A 19,372-nucleotide genomic window follows, 5' to 3' on the forward strand; every position below is an offset into this window, starting at 1 on the left:
GCAAGAAGATGGGATTAATTGGGGGCTGTTATAGTAGTAGCAGTAGTCGTAGTAGCAATGGCCATTTGACTCACAAGGTTAATACGCGACTTTCAAAATGACATAATCTGCCCCAGAATGCTCTGCGCATGCGCACAAACCCCAGGAAGCGTGCACGTTTGGGGTGAAATAAAGTACGGTATATCATGTGGTCAGGATAAGGATTTATTATTTTATTATTTTATTATTTTTATTTTTTAACTTTTTTGTGTAATAATTCAAGGCTCGTATAAGAGCTAACACATAACATATTGTTGCGGATCTCTGCGCCGGCCTTTCCCCTTACCAAGGGGGGATTAGTCGCCTTGCCTTTGACTAGCCGACGGGACCCGGGACCGATGACGTCCTTCCCGGACAGCGCGAAGTAGGGTCGTAGGACTAATCACTATTACCTAATTACTCGCGCTGACCGGAAACGAGGAAATAAGCCCTGCCCAAATCACGGGTGTTGGTGGAAACGCCGAGCGGTAGCGAACCCGTGACCCGAGCCGTTATCAATGACTAAAACGGATCCAAGCGGTTCGTAATCGTGCCACGCTTACCCAATGGAGGAAATTATGGAAACGGTCGAATTTGGAAGAAAGGAATAACAAGGTTTATTTACACTTTGTACAATAAGAAGAAGAAGAATACACAGTGCAGCCTTAATCACAGTCTTAACTTATCCCAAGACAAACGGGCCCGTTCACTCTCAGACACACTCACACGGGGTTGCAGATGAACAGGTCGATGGTCCAGAGATGGCGTCTGGGCAGCTCTTCCTCCGGTCCCCAACTCGCACCGCGAAGAAGATGGATAAAGACGGCAGGAGCTCTCCACGTGTCGTTTTCGCGCACGGGATTATTACAGGGCGAACCGTAGGGCTGGCTTTGGCGGTTACACTTGCCGGCTGCGGCCGCGTACGTAATAAGCGAATAGTTCAATATGCGCTTCTCAATCAAGGGCTCTCGACACTGCCGTGTGCACGCCGGACCTCAGTTCTCCTCACACGAGTGCTCCGGATCAGTTCTCTCCAACACAGTTCTCTCTCAACACGAGTGCCTGCCTCTCCCTTCTCATAGCTCCGTATGCATGCGAGTCCTCATCAAGTCCTGTCGCACGAGTCCTTTCAAGGGCTTTGTGCACTCGCTTATATAGCTTTGCCCAGCGAACCTTCCAGCACTTACTAGACGCTCTTTACCACGCCCTATCATGCCATGCCCTCTCAGCCCTGGTTGGCTGTTTCTCTTACCATCACCGCCTCTGACGTGCTGCTTGTCGCGGCCACACCTCGACCTTCGCGCTCCTCCCTCTTCTTAGGCCTACCTCGTGGTCCCCGACTAGTTTCGAGCAAAACCAAGGGCAGCGAACGCTGCTGGTAGCCAAAGCGTAACAAACTTGAGGGATGCCAAATGGGGCGCGGGATCGAGTTTGCCCATAGATGAAAATGAAGGGTGGCCGCAAAATGAAAAGGACCTAAGCTCATTTCTTTACACAACGCAGATGTCACTAGGGAAATGGCCTACTCTTACACATACTATGACATAACTAATTCTAATGGGCCTACGTGTTGCTTGTGGACTAACTATGGGGGGCAAACCTTTAACCTTTAATGATGTCATATTTACAATCTCAAAACCGCAACAACATAATAAAGGGAGCGAGAGACAAGAGGAGGAGAGAGAGGGAAGCACAACAACAGTAGAGAACAGGGACATCGGGAGATCTGTGGAAGGGAGAGGGCTGGGTTGAATTACACGGGATAAACAAGATGTACACTACAGTGAAGGGGATTTCAGGTGAAGGGGATTTCAGTGAAGGCGATGTACACTGAAGCGGATTTCAGGAAAGAAAACAGGGAATTTGAAGGAGGTGGATTAACGGGGGGTAGAAAAGATCAAGGTTTTGGATGGGGGAAGATAAGAGCTGGTGGTTTAAGCTGTTTTAAAGACCTGGAGGGAGGAGTGGGATTGAAGGGAGTGAGGGAGATTGTTCCGGAGGCGGGAGAAAAGAGGAATGAAGGAGTGAAGGTGAGCAGAGAGTCTTGATTTTGGCAGTTTCACCAGAAGAGGGTTGCTGGCAGATCTTGTGCGACCTGAAGGAATATTTGCTGGACAGCGCACAGGATTTGTTGGATTTATGTCACAGGCGTCACCACGTCTGTACGCCATCCCTTTCAATTTGCTTGTTTTGTATGTACGTCTCATTTTCACCATTCACCTTGTCGTTGTTCACCTTTAACATCCCCATTGTAAATGACTTGCACATTTTACTCCTCAGCGATGGCCCCGATGATGTAAAAAGTTTCTTCATCTTTTCAATATTCTTGGACGATGTTTCGATGCACAGAAATGTGCGAATGTGGTCAAAAACTTATCTTAATCAAAACTTTAGGTGCTTTATTAAAGTAAAGAAAAACATATACATATATATATATATATATATTTAATTGATTTGAGCGTTATGGATATAGAAGATTGACCAACTTTAACAAGTGCTTATTGATATAAATTGAGCTTTGAGGTGTTTTTGTGAATCGCTTTGCATGAAGACGGCATCTTGTCATGTCTCCGAGCATGTTGATGTTAAAATGGGGGTTTTGGGGGATATTTAGAGGATGTTGTTCATCAGGCTGTCATGTTGTGCCACAAAGGTCACGTGGCGAAAACGATACACATTCAAGTTCATATTTTTCATTACGATTCTCACTTTGAAAGGACACCAATGTATCAGTAGTTGGCATGATATGGGAGAGTAGGTGTGTGGATGTATCCATTTTGATGAGAGTAAATAAATATAATCGGCCCCTGGTTACACTGGAAGCAACTGTGGCGATTTGTGAACGCAGAAAAAGTACTAATGGGCTGAAATTAACTTTTTTACTTATCTTTATTCAGACGTTATATTTTCACCCCCATCTCTCTGTCTGTGAGAACGATGTCTCAAATAGTTATGGACGGACTTGGATGAAATTTGGTGCACAGGTTGGGTGTGTGACAAGGCCGGATCGATTCAATTCTTGTGACTATCTGGATCCGGATATTGGAATTTTAAAGGGATTCTTCACCATTGAGCGATCAGGTCAAAAACGATTATATAGCACAATATTTGAAAAGGTTATGGATGGATTCGGCCAATACTTGGTGCATAGGTTGGGTGTGTGACGAGGACGAATAGATTCAATTTGGTGACGATCTGGATCCGGATATTGGAATTTTAAAGGGATTCTTCACCATTGAGCGATCAGGCCAAAAACGATTATATAGCACGATATCTGAAAAGGTTACGGATGGATTCGGCCAATACTTGGTGCATAGGTTGGGTGTGTGACGAGGACGAATAGATTCAATTTTGGTGGAGATCCGGATCCGGATACTAGAATTTTAAAGTCATTCTTCACCATTGAGGGATCAGGCCAAAAACGATTATATAGCACGATATCTGAAAAGGTTATGGATGGATTCGGCCAAAATGTGGTGCACAGGTTGGGTATGTGATGAGGCCGGATCGATTCAATTTTGGTGACGATCTGGATCCGGATATTGGAATTTTAAAGTGATTCTTCACCATCGAGGGATCAGGCCAAAAACGATTATATAGCACGATATCTGAAAAGGTTACGGATGGATTCGGCCAATACGTGGTGCACAGGTTGGGTGTGTGACGAGGACGAATAGATTCAATTTGGTGACGATCTGGATCCGGATATTGGAATTTTAAAGTGATTCTTCACCATTGAGCGATCAAGCCAAAAACGATTATATAGCACGATATCTGAAAAGGTTACGGATGGATTCGGCCAAAACGTGGTGCACAGGTTGGGTGTGTGACAAGGCCGGATCGATTCAACTTTGGTGACGATCTGGATCCGGATATTGGAATTTTAAAGTGATTCTTCACCATTGAGCGATCAGGCCAAAAACGATTATATAGCACGATATCTGAAAAGGTTACGGATGGATTCGGCCAAAACGTGGTGCACAGGTTGGGTATGTGACAAGGCCGGATCGATTCGATTTTGGTGAAGATCCGGATCCAAGTCTTGCCATACACGGCCTATCAGTGGGTTACAAATGGTAAACTGTTCAGGTGGAGGTATGTGCTGTCCCGAGAGCCATTCTAGTTTGTAGTTGTTTTTTTATTTTTATAAATGCCCTTTGAAAGTTTGTCCAAAGTACCTTGGCTTCTGTACATTGAGGGAGAGTGAAATGCTTTGTTCACCTGTTTGTATAACTTTCAGCAACGAGCATTTTGATTTCACATTTTCCCAAACCGCGATGGTTGCAGGCCGACTTCATCCGAATCGCTCACCCTGATGAGGCTTTCCGAGAAGCAGCGGATGAAGCTTGTGTGAGCATCGGCACGATGGTGGAGAAGTAAGACCGAGAAACGTTACGGTGGTTGTAGCTTCAACACGTCCGGGTCTACCACCCGTTCTTTTCCGGCGACAATTCATCCCACCATCTTTTGGGGTTTTCCGTGGGGGAAGTTAGGCCGGGGATGACAGGAAAAGTTATTGAACGCACCTCTTGGGCCGAGCAGTGTACTAACTGCTGCCATTTTGGATGGCGAATGAAAAGTATAAACAGACATGATGTCACCATGTCTCATGACTCTCACATGTGAGCAAGTTGCCGTTTTCCAGATTTTTTAACTTGCGAGTACACGAATCCTGAAATTAATTTATTAGGCCCGTTAACTTCCATAAATCCTCACCACAGCTTCAAGTTCACAGAAGTCACGCGTGCCCTCTGTCATTAAAAAACACTGACGGAGTTCCTTTCGGTGCAGTTTGCGATCTGTCCCTACAGTATTGTTTTTGTCCTCCAACTCCACATGTGATTTCTCCATTTCAATTGCCTTGGACATACGTTGTTGTGTTTTTAACGGTTGCTGCCAACTTCCCGTTTTTTGTTTTTTCCTCGTCTGCAAACGTGACGACACTCTGTAATCGGAGCCAGTATGGAGCTGCAGGTTGCGCAACACAAACGTACAACCATAACACAAGTCCTGTCTCGTATGGCAGAATCATCTGTATATTGTCCTTGTCACACACCCGACCTGTCCACCAAGTTCCATCCTAATTCATCCGTAACCTTTTGGGATATCGTGCTGTATTTCCTTATTGGCCCCGTCTCTCAATGGTGCGGAATCTCTGAAAAACTTCTCGTATCCGGATCTGGATGTTCACTAAAATCTAATATATTCGTCTTTGTCACACACCTAACCTGTCCACCAAATTTTGTCAGAAGCCGTGCACAACTTTGACATATCCTGCTCACAGACAAACAGACAGGGGTGAGTGAAAACATAGCCTCCGTCCACCTTCGGCGGCGGAGTTAAACATTGTCTTACGCCCAATCAATGACCTTGTGAAATTGCAAAATGTTGTTCAAATTAGTGAGACCATGATGTCTTTTTTTTTCTTCTGTTTTCCATCAGACTCAACACGAATGCCGAACTTTACTCCTCTCTGAGAAGATTGATGGAAAATGCGAAGGTCTTGGAATCGTTGGATGAAGAAACACGGTGAATTCATTTAGTTCCCAGCTGTACCTGGAGTTTGGGAGTAGAAGAGCAGGCCACTGATCCCAGGATAGCTCGTTTATTCATCTTTTCAACACTAAGTGGTAAACTCAGGTATGCAAGACATGACATCCAAAAAAGCCCTCTGGGAAGCTGCCAATCCTTCCAAATCGGGAGCAATCGCTGCCCAAAATGCAGAGTCAGCGCCTGCCCCTGAATAATCTCACAATGATGTCTCCGTAAGGCCCCTGAATAATCTCACAATGATGTCTCTGTAAGGCCCCTGAATAATCTCTCATTGATGTCTCTGTAAAGCCCCTGAATAATCTCTCATTGATGTCTCCGTAAGGCCCCTGAATAATCTCTCATTGATGTCTCTGTAAAGCCCCTGAATAATCTCACAATGATGTCTCCGTAGGGCCCCTGAATAATCTCACAATGATGTCTCCGTAAGGCCCCTGAATAATCTCACAATGATGTCTCTGTAAGGCCCCTGAATAATCTCTCATTGATGTCTCTGTAAAGCCCCTGAATAATCTCACAATGATGTCTCCGTAAGGCCCCTGAATAATCTCTCATTGATGTCTCTGTCTGAATAATCTCTCATTGATGTCTCCGTAAGGCCCCTGAATAATCTCTCATTGATGTCTCAGTAAGGCCCCTGAATAATCTCACATTGATGTCTCTGTAAAGCCCCTGAATAATCTCACATTGATGTCTCCGTAAGGCCCCTGAATAATCTCACATTGATGTCTCCGTAAGGCCCCTGAATAATCTCTCATTGATGTCTCTGTAAAGCCCCTGAATAATCTCTCATTGATGTCTCTGTAAAGCCCCTGAATAATCTCACATTGATGTCTCTGTAAAGCCCCTGAATAATCTCTCATTGATGTCTCTGTAAAGCCCCTGAATAATCTCACATTGATGTCTCTGTAAAGCCCCTGAATAATCTCTCATTGATGTCTCTGTAAAGCCCCTGAATAATCTCACATTGATGTCTCTGTAAAGCCCCTGAATAATCTCTCATTGATGTCTCCGTAAGGCCCCTGAATAATCTCTCATTGATGTCTCCGTAAGGCCCCTGAATAATCTCTCATTGATGTCTCTGTAAAGCCCCTGAATAATCTCACATTGATGTCTCCGTAAGGCCCCTGAATAATCTCTCATTGATGTCTCCGTAAGGCCCCTGAATAATCTCTCATTGATGTCTCCGTAAAGCCCCTGAATAATCTCTCATTGATGTCTCTGTAAAGCCCCTGAATAATCTCACATTGATGTCTCTGTAAAGCCCCTGAATAATCTCTCATTGATGTCTCCGTAAGGCCCCTGAATAATCTCTCATTGATGTCTCTGTAAAGCCCCTGAATAATCTCTCATTGATGTCTCTGTAAAGCCCCTGAATAATTTCACATTGATGTCTCTGTAAGGCCCCTGAATAATCTCATTGATGTCTCTGTAAAGCCCCTGAATAATCTCACACTGATGTCTCCGTAAGGCCCCTGAATAATCTCATTAATGTCTCCGTAAGCCCCCTGAATAATCTCACATTGATGTCTCCGTAAGGTCCCTGAATAATGTCATTAATGTCTCCGTAAGGCCCCTGAATAATCTCACATTGATGTCTCAGTAAGGCCCCTGAATAATCTCATTAATGTCTCCGTAAGGCCCCTGAATAATCTCACATTGATGTCTCTGTAAAGCCCCTGAATAATCTCACACTGATGTCTCCGTAAGGCCCCTGAATAATCTCTCATTGATGTCTCTGTAAAGCCCCTGAATAATCTCACATTGATGTCTCTGTAAAGCCCCTGAATAATCTCTCATTGATGTCTCTGTAAGGCCCCTGAATAATCTCTCATTGATGTCTCTGTAAAGCCCCTGAATAATCTCACATTGATGTGTCCGTAAAGCCCCTGAATAATCTCACATTGATGTCTCTGTAAAGCCCCTGAATAATCTCTCATTGATGTCTCCGTAAGGCCCCTGAATAATCTCTCATTGATGTCTCTGTAAAGCCCCTGAATAATCTCTCATTGATGTCTCCGTAAGGCCCCTGAATAATCTCTCATTGATGTCTCTGTAAAGCCCCTGAATAATCTCACATTGATGTCTCCGTAAGGCCCCTGAATAATCTCACATTGATGTCTCTGTAAAGCCCCTGAATAATCTCTCATTAATGTCTCCATAAGGCCCCTGAATAATCTCACAATGATGTCTCTGTAAAGCCCCTGAATAATCTCTCATTGATGTCTCTGTAAAGCCCCTGAATAATCTCTCATTGATGTCTCTGTAAAGCCCCTGAATAATCTCTCATTGATGTCTCTGTAAAGCCCCTGAATAATCTCTCATTGATGTCTCTGTAAAGCCCCTGAATAATCTCTCATTGATGTCTCTGTAAAGCCCCTGAATAATCTCACATTGATGTCTCCATAAGGCCCCTGAATAATCTCTCATTGATGTCTCTGTCTGAATAATCTCTCATTGATGTCTCTGTAATCTCACATTGATGTCTCTGTAAAGCCCCTGAATAATCTCTCATTGATGTCTCTGTAAAGCCCCTGAATAATCTCACATTGATGTCTCCGTAAGGCCCCTGAATAATCTCTCATTGATGTCTGTGTAAAGCCCTTGAATAATCTCTCATTGATGTCTCTGTAAAGCCCCTGAATAATCTCTCATTGATGTCTCTGTAAAGCCCCTGAATAATCTCTCATTGATGTCTCTGTCTGAATAATCTCTCATTGATGTCTCTGTAAAGCCCCTGAATAATCTCTCATTGATGTCTCTGTAAAGCCCCTGAATAATCTCACATTGATGTCTCCGTAAGGCCCCTGAATAATCTCACATTGATGTCTCCGTAAGGCCCCTGAATAATCTCTCATTGATGTCTGTGTAAAGCCCTTGAATAATCTCTCATTGATGTCTCCGTAAGGCCCCTGAATAATCTCACATTGATGTCTCTGTAAAGCCCCTGAATAATCTCACATTGATGTCTCTGTAAAGCCCCTGAATAATCTCACATTGATGTCTCTGTAAAGCCCCTGAATAATCTCACATTGATGTCTCTGTAAAGCCCCTGAATAATCTCACATTGATGTCTCCGTAAGGCCCCTGAATAATCTCTCATTGATGTCTCCGTAAGGCCCCTGAATAATCTCTCATTGATGTCTCTGTAAAGCCCCTGAATAATCTCACATTGATGTCTCCGTAAGGCCCCTGAATAATCTCTCATTGATGTCTCTGTAAAGCCCCTGAATAATCTCATTGATGTCTCCGTAAGGCCCCTGAATAATCTCTCATTGATGTCTCCGTAAGGCCCCTGAATAATCTCATTGATGTCTCCGTAAGGCCCCTGAATAATCTCACATTGATGTCTCTGTAAAGCCCCTGAATAACCTCACATTGATGTCTCTGTAAAGCCCCTGAATAATCTCACATTGATGTCTCTGTAAAGCCCCTGAATAATCTCACATTGATGTCTCCGTAAGGCCCCTGAATAATCTCTCATTGATGTCTCTGTAAAGCCCCTGAATAATCTCATTAATGTCTCCATAAGGCCCCTGAATAATCTCACATTGATGTCTCCGTAAAGCCCCTGAATAATCTCACATTGATGTCTCTGTAAAGCCCCTGAATAATCTCACATTGATGTCTCTGTAAAGCCCCTGAATAATCTCTCATTGATGTCTCTGTAAAGCCCCTGAATAATCTCTCATTGATGTCTCAGTAAGGCCCCTGAATAATCTCACATTGATGTCTCTGTAAAGCCCCTGAATAACCTCTCATTGATGTCTCTGTAAAGCCCCTGAATAATCTCATTAATGTCTCCATAAGGCCCCTGAATAATCTCTCATTGATGTCTCTGTAAAGCCCCTGAATAATCTCTCATTGATGTCTCTGTAAGGCCCCTGAATAATCTCATTAATGTCTCCATAAGGCCCCTGAATAATCTCACATTGATGTCTCTGTAAAGCCCCTGAATAATCTCTCATTGATGTCTCTGTAAGGCCCCTGAATAATCTCTCATTGATGTCTCTGTAAAGCCCCTGAATAATCTCTCATTGATGTCTCTGTAAGGCCCCTGAATAATCTCATTAATGTCTCCATAAGGCCCCTGAATAATCTCACATTGATGTCTCTGTAAAGACCCTGAATAATCTCTCATTGATGTCTCAGTAAGGCCCCTGAATAATCTCTCATTGATGTCTCTGTAAAGCCCCTGAATAATCTCTCATTGATGTCTCAGTAAGGCCCCTGAATAATCTCACATTGATGTCTCTGTAAAGCCCCTGAATAATCTCTCATTGATGTCTCTGTAAGGCCCCTGAATAATCTCTCATTGATGTCTCTGTAAAGCCCCTGAATAATCTCTCATTGATGTCTCTGTAAAGCCCCTGAATAATCTCTCATTGATGTCTCTGTAAGGCCCCTGAATAATCTCTCATTGATGTCTCTGTAAGGCCCCTGAATAATCTCTCATTGATGTCTCTGTAAGGCCCCTGAATAATCTCTCATTGATGTCTCTGTAAAGCCCCTGAATAATCTCACATTGATGTCTCTGTAAAGCCCCTGAATAATCTCTCATTGATGTCTCTGTAAAACCCCTGAATAATCTCACATTGATGTCTCTGTAAAGCCCCTGAATAATCTCTCATTGATGTCTCTGTAAGGCCCCTGAATAATCTCTCATTGATGTCTCTGTAAAACCCCTGAATAATCTCTCATTGATGTCTCTGTAAAACCCCTGAATAACCTCTCATTGATGTCTCAGTAAGCCCCTGAATAATCTCACATTGATGTCTCTGTAAAGCCCCTGAATAATCTCACATTGATGTCTGTGTAAAGCCCCTGAATAATCTCTCATTGATGTCTCTGTAAAGCCCCTGAATAATCTCATTGATGTCTCTGTAAAGCCCCTGAATAATCTCTCATTGATGTCTCCGTAAGGCCCCTGAATAATCTCTCATTGATGTCTCTGTAAAGCCCCTGAATAATCTCTCATTGATGTCTCTGTAAGGCCCCTGAATAATCTCTCATTGATGTCTCTGTAAAGCCCCTGAATAATCTCATTGATGTCTCTGTAAAGCCCCTGAATAATCTCTCATTGATGTCTCTGTAAAGCCCCTGAATAATCTCTCATTGATGTCTCTGTAAAGCCCCTGAATAATCTCACATTGATGTCTCCGTAAGGCCCCTGAATAATCTCTCATTGATGTCTCTCTAAAGCCCCTGAATAATCTCATTGATGTCTCCGTAAGGCCCCTGAATAATCTCTCATTGATGTCTCCGTAAGGCCCCTGAATAATCTCATTGATGTCTCCGTAAGGCCCCTGAATAATCTCACATTGATGTCTCTGTAAAGCCCCTGAATAATCTCACATTGATGTCTCTGTAAAGCCCCTGAATAATCTCACATTGATGTCTCTGTAAAGCCCCTGAATAATCTCACATTGATGTCTCCGTAAGGCCCCTGAATAATCTCTCATTGATGTCTCTGTAAAGCCCCTGAATAATCTCATTAATGTCTCCATAAGGCCCCTGAATAAGCTCTCATTGATGTCTCTGTAAAGCCCCTGAATAATCTCACATTGATGTCTCTGTAAAGCCCCTGAATAATCTCACATTGATGTCTCTGTAAAGCCCCTGAATAATCTCTCATTGATGTCTCTGTAAAGCCCCTGAATAATCTCTCATTGATGTCTCAGTAAGGCCCCTGAATAATCTCACATTGATGTCTCTGTAAAGCCCCTGAATAACCTCTCATTGATGTCTCTGTAAAGCCCCTGAATAATCTCACATTGATGTCTCTGTAAGGCCCCTGAATAATCTCTCATTGATGTCTCCGTAAGGCCCCTGAATAATCTCTCATTGATGTCTCTGTAAAGCCCCTGAATAATCTCTCATTGATGTCTCTGTAAGGCCCCTGAATAATCTCTCATTGATGTCTCTGTAAAGCCCCTGAATAATCTCATTGATGTCTCTGTAAAGCCCCTGAATAATCTCTCATTGATGTCTCTGTAAAGCCCCTGAATAATCTCTCATTGATGTCTCTGTAAAGCCCCTGAATAATCTCACATTGATGTCTCCGTAAGGCCCCTGAATAATCTCTCATTGATGTCTCTCTAAAGCCCCTGAATAATCTCATTGATGTCTCCGTAAGGCCCCTGAATAATCTCTCATTGATGTCTCCGTAAGGCCCCTGAATAATCTCATTGATGTCTCCGTAAGGCCCCTGAATAATCTCACATTGATGTCTCTGTAAAGCCCCTGAATAATCTCACATTGATGTCTCTGTAAAGCCCCTGAATAATCTCACATTGATGTCTCTGTAAAGCCCCTGAATAATCTCACATTGATGTCTCCGTAAGGCCCCTGAATAATCTCTCATTGATGTCTCTGTAAAGCCCCTGAATAATCTCATTAATGTCTCCATAAGGCCCCTGAATAATCTCACATTGATGTCTCTGTAAAGCCCCTGAATAATCTCACATTGATGTCTCCGTAAGGCCCCTGAATAATCTCTCATTGATGTCTCTGTAAAGCCCCTGAATAATCTCACATTGATGTCTCTGTAAAGCCCCTGAATAATCTCACATTGATGTCTCTGTAAAGCCCCTGAATAATCTCTCATTGATGTCTCTGTAAAGCCCCTGAATAATCTCTCATTGATGTCTCAGTAAGGCCCCTGAATAATCTCACATTGATGTCTCTGTAAAGCCCCTGAATAACCTCTCATTGATGTCTCTGTAAAGCCCCTGAATAATCTCACATTGATGTCTCTGTAAGGCCCCTGAATAATCTCATTGATGTCTTTGTAAAGCCCCTGAATAATCTCACATTGATGTCTCTGTAAGGCCCCTGAATAATCTCACATTGATGTCTCTGTAAGGCCCCTGAATAATCTCATTGATGTCTTTGTAAGGCCCCTGAATAATCTCACATTGATGTCTCTGTAAAGCCCCTGAATAATCTCACATTGATGTCTCTGTAAGGCCCCTGAATAATCTCATTGATGTCTTTGTAAAGCCCCTGAATAACCTCTCATTGATGTCTCTGTAAAGCCCCTGAATAACCTCACATTAATGTCTCCATAAGGCCCCTGAATAATCTCACATTGATGTCTCCATAAGGCCCCTGAATAATCTCTCATTGATGTCTCTGTAAAGCCCCTGAATAATCTCACATTGATGTCTCTGTAAAGCCCCTGAATAATCTCACATTAATGTCTCCATAAGGCCCCTGAATAATCTCACATTGATGTCTCCATAAGGCCCCTGAATAATCTCTCATTGATGTCTCTGTAAAGCCCCTGAATAATCTCTCATTGATGTCTCTGTAAAGCCCCTGAATAACCTCATTAATGTCTCCATAAGGCCCCTGAATAATCTCTCATTGATGTCTCTGTAAAGCCCCTGAATAATCTCACATTGATGTCTCAGTAAGGCCCCTGAATAATCTCTCATTGATGTCTCTGTAAAGCCCCTGAATAATCTCTCATTGATGTCTCCATAAGGCCCCTGAATAATCTCTCATTGATGTCTCAGTAAAGCCCCTGAATAACCTCATTAATGTCTCCATAAGGCCCCTGAATAATCTCGCATTGATGTCTTTGTAAAGCCCCTGAATAACCTCATTAATGTCTCCATAAGGCCCCTGAATAATCTCTCATTGATGTCTCAGTAAAGCCCCTGAATAACCTCATTAATGTCTCCATAAGGCCCCTGAATAATCTCGCATTGATGTCTTTGTAAAGCCCCTGAATAACCTCATTAATGTCTCCATAAGGCCCCTGAATAATCTCACATTGATGTCTCTGTAAAGCCCCTGAATAACCTCATTAATGTCTCCATAAGGCCCCTGAATAATCTCTCATTGATGTCTCAGTAAAGCCCCTGAATAACCTCATTAATGTCTCCATAAGGCCCCTGAATAATCTCACATTGATGTCTTTGTAAAGCCCCTGAATAACCTCATTAATGTCTCCATAAGGCCCCTGAATAATCTCACATTGATGTCTTTGTAAAGCCCCTGAATAACCTCATTAATGTCTCCATAAGGCCCCTGAATAATCTCACATTGATGTCTCTGTAAAGCCCCTGAATAACCTCATTAATGTCTCCATAAGGCCCCTGAATAATCTCACATTGATGTCTCTGTAAAGCCCCTGAATAATCTCACATTGATGTCTCAGTAAGGCCCCTGAATAATCTCTCATTGATGTCTCTGTAAAGCCCCTGAATAACCTCATTAATGTCTCCATAAGGCCCCTGAATAATCTCTCATTGATGTCTCTGTAAAGCCCCTGAATAATCTCACATTGATGTCTCAGTAAGGCCCCTGAATAATCTCTCATTGATGTCTCTGTAAAGCCCCTGAATAATCTCTCATTGATGTCTCAGTAAGGCCCCTGAATAATCTCATTAATGTCTCCATAAGGCCCCTGAATAATCTCTCATTGATGTCTCTGTAAAGCCCCTGAATAATCTCACATTGATGTCTCTGTAAGGCCCCTGAATAATCTCACAATGATGTCTCCGTAAGGCCCCTGAATAATCTCACAATGATGTCTCCGTAAGGCCCCTGAATAATCTCACAATGATGTCTCCGTAAGGCCCCTGAATAATCTCACAATGATGTCTCCGTAAGGCCCCTGAATAATCTCACAATGATGTCTCCGTAAAGCCCCTGAATAATCTCACATTGATGTCTCTGTAAAGCCCCTGAATAATCTCTCATTGATGTCTCCGTAAGGCCCCTGAATAATCTCTCATTGATGTCTCTGTAAAGCCCCTGAATAATCTCACATTGATGTCTCCGTAAGGCCCCTGAATAATCTCTCATTGATGTCTCTGTAAAGCCCCTGAATAATGTCACATTGATGTCTCCGTAAGGCCCCTGAATAATCTCACATTGATGTCTCTGTAAAGCCCCTGAATAATCTCTCATTAATGTCTCCATAAGGCCCCTGAATAATCTCACATTGATGTCTCTGTAAAGCCCCTGAATAATCTCTCATTGATGTCTCTGTAAAGCCTCTGAATAATCTCTCATTGATGTCTCCGTAAGGCCCCTGAATAATCTCACAATGATGTCTCCGTAAGGCCCCTGAATAATCTCTCATTGATGTCTCTGTAAAGCCCCTGAATAATCTCTCATTGATGTCTCTGTAAAGCCCCTGAATAATCTCTCATTGATGTCTCTGTAAAGCCCCTGAATAATCTCACATTGATGTCTCCGTAAGGCCCCTGAATAATCTCTCATTGATGTCTCTGTCTGAATAATCTCTCATTGATGTCTCTGTAAAGCCCCTGAATAATCTCACATTGATGTCTCCGTAAGGCCCCTGAATAATCTCTCATTGATGTCTCTGTCTGAATAATCTCTCATTGATGTCTCTGTAAAGCCCCTGAATAATCTCACATTGATGTCTCAGTAAGGCCCCTGAATAATCTCACATTGATGTCTCTGTAAAGCCCCTGAATAACCTCTCATTGATGTCTCTGTAAAGCCCCTGAATAATGTCACATTGATGTCTCCGTAAGGCCCCTGAATAATCTCACATTGATGTCTCTGTAAAGCCCCTGAATAATCTCTCATTAATGTCTCCATAAGGCCCCTGAATAATCTCACATTGATGTCTCTGTAAAGCCCCTGAATAATCTCTCATTGATGTCTCTGTAAAGCCTCTGAATAATCTCTCATTGATGTCTCCGTAAGGCCCCTGAATAATCTCACAATGATGTCTCCGTAAGGCCCCTGAATAATCTCTCATTGATGTCTCTGTAAAGCCCCTGAATAATCTCTCATTGATGTCTCTGTAAAGCCCCTGAATAATCTCTCATTGATGTCTCTGTAAAGCCCCTGAATAATCTCACATTGATGTCTCCGTAAGGCCCCTGAATAATCTCTCATTGATGTCTCTGTCTGAATAATCTCTCATTGATGTCTCTGTAAAGCCCCTGAATAATCTCTCATTGATGTCTCTGTAAAGCCCCTGAATAATCTCACATTGATGTCTCCGTAAGGCCCCTGAATAATCTCTCATTGATGTCTGTGTAAAGCCCTTGAATAATCTCTCATTGATGTCTCTGTAAAGCCCCTGAATAATCTCTCATTGATGTCTCTGTAAAGCCCCTGAATAATCTCTCATTGATGTCTCTGTCTGAATAATCTCTCATTGATGTCTCTGTAAAGCCCCTGAATAATCTCTCATTGATGTCTCTGTAAAGCCCCTGAATAATCTCACATTGATGTCTCCGTAAGGCCCCTGAATAATCTCACATTGATGTCTCCGTAAGGCCCCTGAATAATCTCTCATTGATGTCTGTGTAAAGCCCTTGAATAATCTCTCATTGATGTCTCCGTAAGGCCCCTGAATAATCTCACATTGATGTCTCTGTAAAGCCCCTGAATAATCTCACATTGATGTCTCTGTAAAGCCCCTGAATAATCTCACATTGATGTCTCTGTAAAGCCCCTGAATAATCTCACATTGATGTCTCCGTAAGGCCCCTGAATAATCTCTCATTGATGTCTCCGTAAGGCCCCTGAATAATCTCTCATTGATGTCTCTGTAAAGCCCCTGAATAATCTCACATTGATGTCTCCGTAAGGCCCCTGAATAATCTCTCATTGATGTCTCTGTAAAGCCCCTGAATAATCTCATTGATGTCTCCGTAAGGCCCCTGAATAATCTCTCATTGATGTCTCCGTAAGGCCCCTGAATAATCTCATTGATGTCTCCGTAAGGCCCCTGAATAATCTCACATTGATGTCTCTGTAAAGCCCCTGAATAACCTCACATTGATGTCTCTGTAAAGCCCCTGAATAATCTCACATTGATGTCTCTGTAAAGCCCCTGAATAATCTCACATTGATGTCTCCGTAAGGCCCCTGAATAATCTCTCATTGATGTCTCTGTAAAGCCCCTGAATAATCTCATTAATGTCTCCATAAGGCCCCTGAATAATCTCTCATTGATGTCTCTGTAAAGCCCCTGAATAATCTCTCATTGATGTCTCTGTAAGGCCCCTGAATAATCTCTCATTGATGTCTCTGTAAAGCCCCTGAATAATCTCTCATTGATGTCTCTGTAAGGCCCCTGAATAATCTCATTAATGTCTCCATAAGGCCCCTGAATAATCTCACATTGATGTCTCTGTAAAGACCCTGAATAATCTCTCATTGATGTCTCAGTAAGGCCCCTGAATAATCTCTCATTGATGTCTCTGTAAAGCCCCTGAATAATCTCTCATTGATGTCTCTGTAAAGCCCCTGAATAACCTCTCATTGATGTCTCTGTAAAGCCCCTGAATAATCTCATTAATGTCTCCATAAGGCCCCTGAATAATCTCACATTGATGTCTCCATAAGGCCCCTGAATAATCTCACATTGATGTCTCCGTAAAGCCCCTGAATAACCTCTCATTGATGTCTCTGTAAAGCCCCTGAATAATCTCATTAATGTCTCCATAAGGCCCCTGAATAATCTCTCATTGATGTCTCTGTAAAGCCCCTGAATAATCTCTCATTGATGTCTCTGTAAGGCCCCTGAATAATCTCATTAATGTCTCCATAAGGCCCCTGAATAATCTCACATTGATGTCTCTGTAAAGCCCCTGAATAATCTCTCATTGATGTCTCTGTAAGGCCCCTGAATAATCTCTCATTGATGTCTCTGTAAAGCCCCTGAATAATCTCTCATTGATGTCTCTGTAAGGCCCCTGAATAATCTCATTAATGTCTCCATAAGGCCCCTGAATAATCTCACATTGATGTCTCTGTAAAGACCCTGAATAATCTCTCATTGATGTCTCAGTAAGGCCCCTGAATAATCTCTCATTGATGTCTCTGTAAAGCCCCTGAATAATCTCTCATTGATGTCTCAGTAAGGCCCCTGAATAATCTCACATTGATGTCTCTGTAAAGCCCCTGAATAATCTCTCATTGATGTCTCTGTAAAGCCCCTGAATAATCTCACATTGATGTCTCTGTAAAGCCCCTGAATAATCTCATTAATGTCTCCATAAGGCCCCTGAATAATCTCTCATTGATGTCTCTGTAAAGCCCCTGAATAACCTCTCATTGATGTCTCTGTAAAGCCCCTGAATAATCTCTCATTGATGTCTCTGTAAAGCCCCTGAATAATCTCACATTGATGTCTCTGTAAAGCCCCTGAATAATCTCTCATTGATGTCTCTGTAAAGCCCCTGAATAATCTCTCATTGATGTCTCTGTAAAGCCCCTGAATAATCTCACATTGATGTCTCTGTAAAGCCCCTGAATAATCTCTCATTGATGTCTCTGTAAAGCCCCTGAATAATCTCTCATTGATGTCTCTGTAAGGCCCCTGAATAATCTCTCATTGATGTCTCTGTAAAGCCCCTGAATAATCTCACATTGAAGACTCTGTAAAGCCCCTGAATAATCTCTCATTGATGTCTCTGTAAGGCCCCTGAATAATCTCTCATTGATGTCTCTGTAAGGCCCCTGAATAATCTCTCATTGATGTCTCTGTAAAGCCCCTGAATAATCTCACATTGATGTCTCTGTAAAGCCCCTGAATAATCTCTCATTGATGTCTCTGTAAGGCCCCTGAATAATCTCTCATTGATGTCTCTGTAAAGCCCCTGAATAATCTCACATTGATGTCTCTGTAAAGCCCCTGAATAATCTCACATTGATGTCTCTGTAAAGCCCCTGAATAATCTCTCATTGATGTCTCTGTAAGGCCCCTGAATAATCTCTCATTGATGTCTCTGTAAAACCCCTGAATAATCTCTCATTGATGTCTCTGTAAAACCCCTGAATAACCTCTCATTGATGTCTCAGTAAGCCCCTGAATAATCTCACATTGATGTCTCTGTAAAGCCCCTGAATAATCTCACATTGATGTCTGTGTAAAGCCCCTGAATAATCTCTCATTGATGTCTCTGTAAAGCCCCTGAATAATCTCATTGATGTCTCTGTAAAGCCCCTGAATAATCTCTCATTGATGTCTCCGTAAGGCCCCTGAATAATCTCTCATTGATGTCTCTGTAAAGCCCCTGAATAATCTCTCATTGATGTCTCTGTAAGGCCCCTGAATAATCTCTCATTGATGTCTCTGTAAAGCCCCTGAATAATCTCATTGATGTCTCTGTAAAGCCCCTGAATAATCTCTCATTGATGTCTCTGTAAAGCCCCTGAATAATCTCTCATTGATGTCTCTGTAAAGCCCCTGAATAATCTCACATTGATGTCTCCGTAAGGCCCCTGAATAATCTCTCATTGATGTCTCTCTAAAGCCCCTGAATAATCTCATTGATGTCTCCGTAAGGCCCCTGAATAATCTCTCATTGATGTCTCCGTAAGGCCCCTGAATAATCTCATTGATGTCTCCGTAAGGCCCCTGAATAATCTCACATTGATGTCTCTGTAAAGCCCCTGAATAATCTCACATTGATGTCTCTGTAAAGCCCCTGAATAATCTCACATTGATGTCTCTGTAAAGCCCCTGAATAATCTCACATTGATGTCTCCGTAAGGCCCCTGAATAATCTCTCATTGATGTCTCTGTAAAGCCCCTGAATAATCTCATTAATGTCTCCATAAGGCCCCTGAATAAGCTCTCATTGATGTCTCTGTAAAGCCCCTGAATAATCTCGCATTGATGTCTTTGTAAAGCCCCTGAATAACCTCATTAATGTCTCCATAAGGCCCCTGAATAATCTCACATTGATGTCTCTGTAAAGCCCCTGAATAACCTCATTAATGTCTCCATAAGGCCCCTGAATAATCTCACATTGATGTCTTTGTAAAGCCCCTGAATAACCTCATTAATGTCTCC

General features: G+C 42.6%; 1 protein-coding gene across 3 annotated transcripts in view; it reads left to right on the forward strand.

Moving 5' to 3' along the window:
* Positions 1-19,372, forward strand: part of MIPEP (mitochondrial intermediate peptidase) — a 202,529-nt gene that overhangs the window by 3,607 nt on the left and 179,550 nt on the right. For all 3 annotated transcript variants that reach the window (XM_078778500.1, XM_078778502.1, XM_078778501.1), the window contains exons 4-5: positions 4,306-4,394; positions 5,461-5,547. In XM_078778500.1, coding sequence (XP_078634626.1) covers positions 4,306-4,394; positions 5,461-5,547 — 176 coding nt within the window. The remainder of the gene's footprint in view (positions 1-4,305; positions 4,395-5,460; positions 5,548-19,372) is intronic.

The sequence above is a fragment of the Myxine glutinosa genome, chromosome 5 (assembly GCF_964187855.1).
Source record: "Myxine glutinosa chromosome 5, kmMyxGlut1.1, whole genome shotgun sequence".
Classification (NCBI taxonomy): domain Eukaryota; kingdom Metazoa; phylum Chordata; class Myxini; order Myxiniformes; family Myxinidae; genus Myxine; species Myxine glutinosa.